The sequence below is a fragment of the Myotis brandtii genome, unplaced genomic scaffold (genome assembly GCF_000412655.1).
Source record: "Myotis brandtii unplaced genomic scaffold, ASM41265v1 scaffold1076, whole genome shotgun sequence".
Lineage (NCBI taxonomy): Eukaryota > Metazoa > Chordata > Mammalia > Chiroptera > Vespertilionidae > Myotis > Myotis brandtii.
The window spans coordinates 364699-367892 of record NW_005353663.1 but is presented as its reverse complement, the minus strand read 5'-3'; the positions used below and the strand labels follow the sequence as shown (position 1 = coordinate 367892).

Below are 3194 nucleotides of genomic sequence, written 5' to 3'. Positions count from 1 at the left end.
GGCTGCTGAAAGCAGGTATCTGGTTTGTTTGGGTTCTATAATTGAAACACAGTTTCAACTCCAGCTCTGAGGCCTGGCTTGCTGAAAGCAGGTTTCTGGGTTTTTTTTAGCTTCTATAATTGCAACAATGTTTCTTAAATTGCAAGCTCAGAGGCCGGCAAGGCAGGCGAGGAACATTGGCTTCCTCCATCACTGAAGCAAGCAAGCCTCCTGTTAGCTTCAAGCTTCCTGGCTGCCGGCCGCCATCTTGGTTGGCAGTTAATTTGCATATCTCCCTGATTAGCCAATGGGAAGGGTAGCGGAGGTACGGCTAATTACCATGTTTCTCTTTTATTAGATAGCATATTCTAAATGTAGCTATTTAATTCAGCTCTAAACCTACCTAATATAGGACTGAGTTTTCCCCACATCATGGAGATGTCAAGGGATATTTCATCAAATGAACTCAATTGTATTCCCCCAAATTAATATGCCGAGCCCTATTCCCCAATGTGATGGTCTCTGGCTTTGGAAGATGCTCAGAATGATCAGGTTTAGATGAGATGATGACAATGGGGACCTCATGATGGGATTAGTGCCACTGTGAAAAGAAGCGCCACAGAGCTTGCTCACTCTCTTCCCACCAGGTGAGGACAGTGGGAAAGCAGTTGCTTACAAGGCAGGAAGAGTCCTCACCAGAAAACAACCATGCTGACCTTGAACTCTGTCCTCCAGAACTGTGAGACAATACATTACTGTTGTTTAAGCCACTCAATCTATGGTACTGTATGGCACCCCAAGATAAGACAGTATGCTTTCCTGAAACAAAAATACTATCTCTTGAAAAACTAAGTTAAAAAGTCTTCCCCCAAACTCATCTCCAAAAAGATTATAATTTTGTTCTTATGCTGCTTCCTCAAGATGATTTTTCTAACATGAAATACTACTGAAATTCAAACTCAGATGAGCAGGCCTCAGAGAGAAGAGCAGTGTAACATAGTATTTAAAAATACAACCTCTGGAATCAGATTTGAACTCTGGCTCCAATGATTTACTAGCTGTGTGACCTTGGAAAGGGTACTTAACTTTCTTTAATTCTTGGGTGTCCTAATCTCTAGAATGGGGATAATATCTTTCTCAGAAAGTTACACTGAAGATCAAAGAAAATGAGACAGGCATGTGAGGCATTTAAAATAGCTGCTGCCATATGGTTAGGGCTCAATAAATAAGAGCTATTACTTACATTAATACTATAAATCTGAAATGTCATATACCTTTTGTAATTAAAAAATCAGTATAATCAATTACCTTGAAATAGTAGCAATAATCCCGAACTAGTCACATACCAATTCTATGAATGTAAATGAAAAAGCTCAATAGATTTAGTATAGCTTCATTCGTGACAAAAATTTTGAGTATAATAATGGTCTTTGGCATAAGTTTTCTATTGTACAAATCAGCTACATTTTATAGTATATGATCTACTTTATTCTTGAAAGACTTGACATAATTTCCCTGGACCAATGACCAATTAAAAGGTTGTCCTATTAGAACTTTCCTTTTGTATGAAAAAGCAATGTAATGTTCTAGTCACTATACCTGTTTAATTCATTTCTTATATCCAACAATTCTTGTCGCTCAGTTTTTACTGTATCTTTTTCCTCAGAAGCCAAGTAACGTAGTCTCATCTGTTCCAATTCTTCTTGCTGTTTTTTAAGACGAGCCATTTGACTTTCTTGCTCCCGCTGGAAAGAAACAAACAAGCCAGATCCCAAATATTAGGAATAAATATACTTCATATGACTTTAACTTGTGATTATAATCCTACTTGACAGTACCCATGATATAGCCACACACTGCCAATTCTATGACACACATCCAGAAATGACCAGTTTTCTTTTTCTTTAAAAAAAACCCACCTCTTTCCATTCCTTTTCTTTCTAAGCCATAATCTTTAAAGGCCCAATCAATGAAGTTAGCTGAATAGCATAAGATAAAAGAAGTTGAAGGCAAGAAAAGAGTCTGCTGACAACACAATAAATTGCTACAAGGATCAGTGGCAAGAGCAGCATCTAAGAAATGGTTAATTATACAAAGATGTACCAAGAAAAATTCAGTAACTGTCACTATTTCCATTGTCACTAATTCCACTCCTATCTTAGGTAACAATACGCCTTTTCACTCTTTTCTCCAGGCTCATACAAAAACCTATGCATTTGACATAATTTCTTTAAAATACATGTGTAACATTCCACAGAATGAATATTCCATGATTTTTTCAACCACGCTCTCAGTAACAGACTTTTGGTACAATAAGCAATGCTGCAATAAAACACCCTATCATCTAGTATCACTCACAAATATTTCTATATATATATTTTTTTTAGGGATGGGTGCTTTTCTTTCTTTAGGACACAACCCCAAAATGGGAGAGGTATGTGTCCAAGTAAACATTTATTTATTAAAACCAACCACTCAACTACCATCTAGATAAGAAACAAAAAATTATCAGAATCTCAGATGTCCGTTTCCATCCTTTCGCAAACATAACCACTACCCTACTTTCTAACACCACACATTTTGACTGCTTCAAACTTATATAAATGGAATTGGACAGTATGTACTACTTTATGTCTGGCTTCTTTCACTTAACATTGTTTTTAAATTCATTACTATTACGTGTAGTTGATGATTCATATTACTATTTGGCATTCCACTGGATGAATATACAAATTATTCATTCGACTGCTGAGGAACATTTTGGTTAGTTTCTGGTTTTGTATTATAAAGCTGATAGGAACAATATTATACATGCCCTTTGGCACATATTTGTATGCAGTTCTATTGGGTATATAATCTAGGATTCAAACACAGGGTATGAAAATTTCAGTAGTAGTATATACTGTCAAACAGTTTTCAAAGTAGTAGTACAAATTAATCTTCCATGTGAGCATTTCAGTGTTCAATGTTCTTGCCAACACTTGGTACTATCAATTTTTTTTTTTCATTTAAGCCGTTCTTATAGATTATGTAGTAGTATCTCATTGTGATTTTATTTTGCATTTTTTCAAAGACAACTGAGGTCGAACATGTTTTAATATTTTTATTTTATTTTATATATTTTATTGATTTTTTTACAGAGGGAAGGGAGAAGGATAGAGAGTTAGAAACATCGATCAGCTGCCTCCTGCACACTCTCTACTGGGGATGTGCCC

At 35.9% G+C, this 3194-nt stretch overlaps 1 protein-coding gene across 1 annotated transcript in view; it reads right to left on the bottom strand.

Annotated features, from left to right (window-relative positions):
- Positions 1 to 3194, bottom strand: part of CEP120 (centrosomal protein 120kDa) — a 72194-nt gene that overhangs the window by 16569 nt on the left and 52431 nt on the right. The window contains exon 18 of the mRNA XM_005857119.2: positions 1579 to 1724. Coding sequence (XP_005857181.1) covers positions 1579 to 1724 — 146 coding nt within the window. The remainder of the gene's footprint in view (positions 1 to 1578; positions 1725 to 3194) is intronic.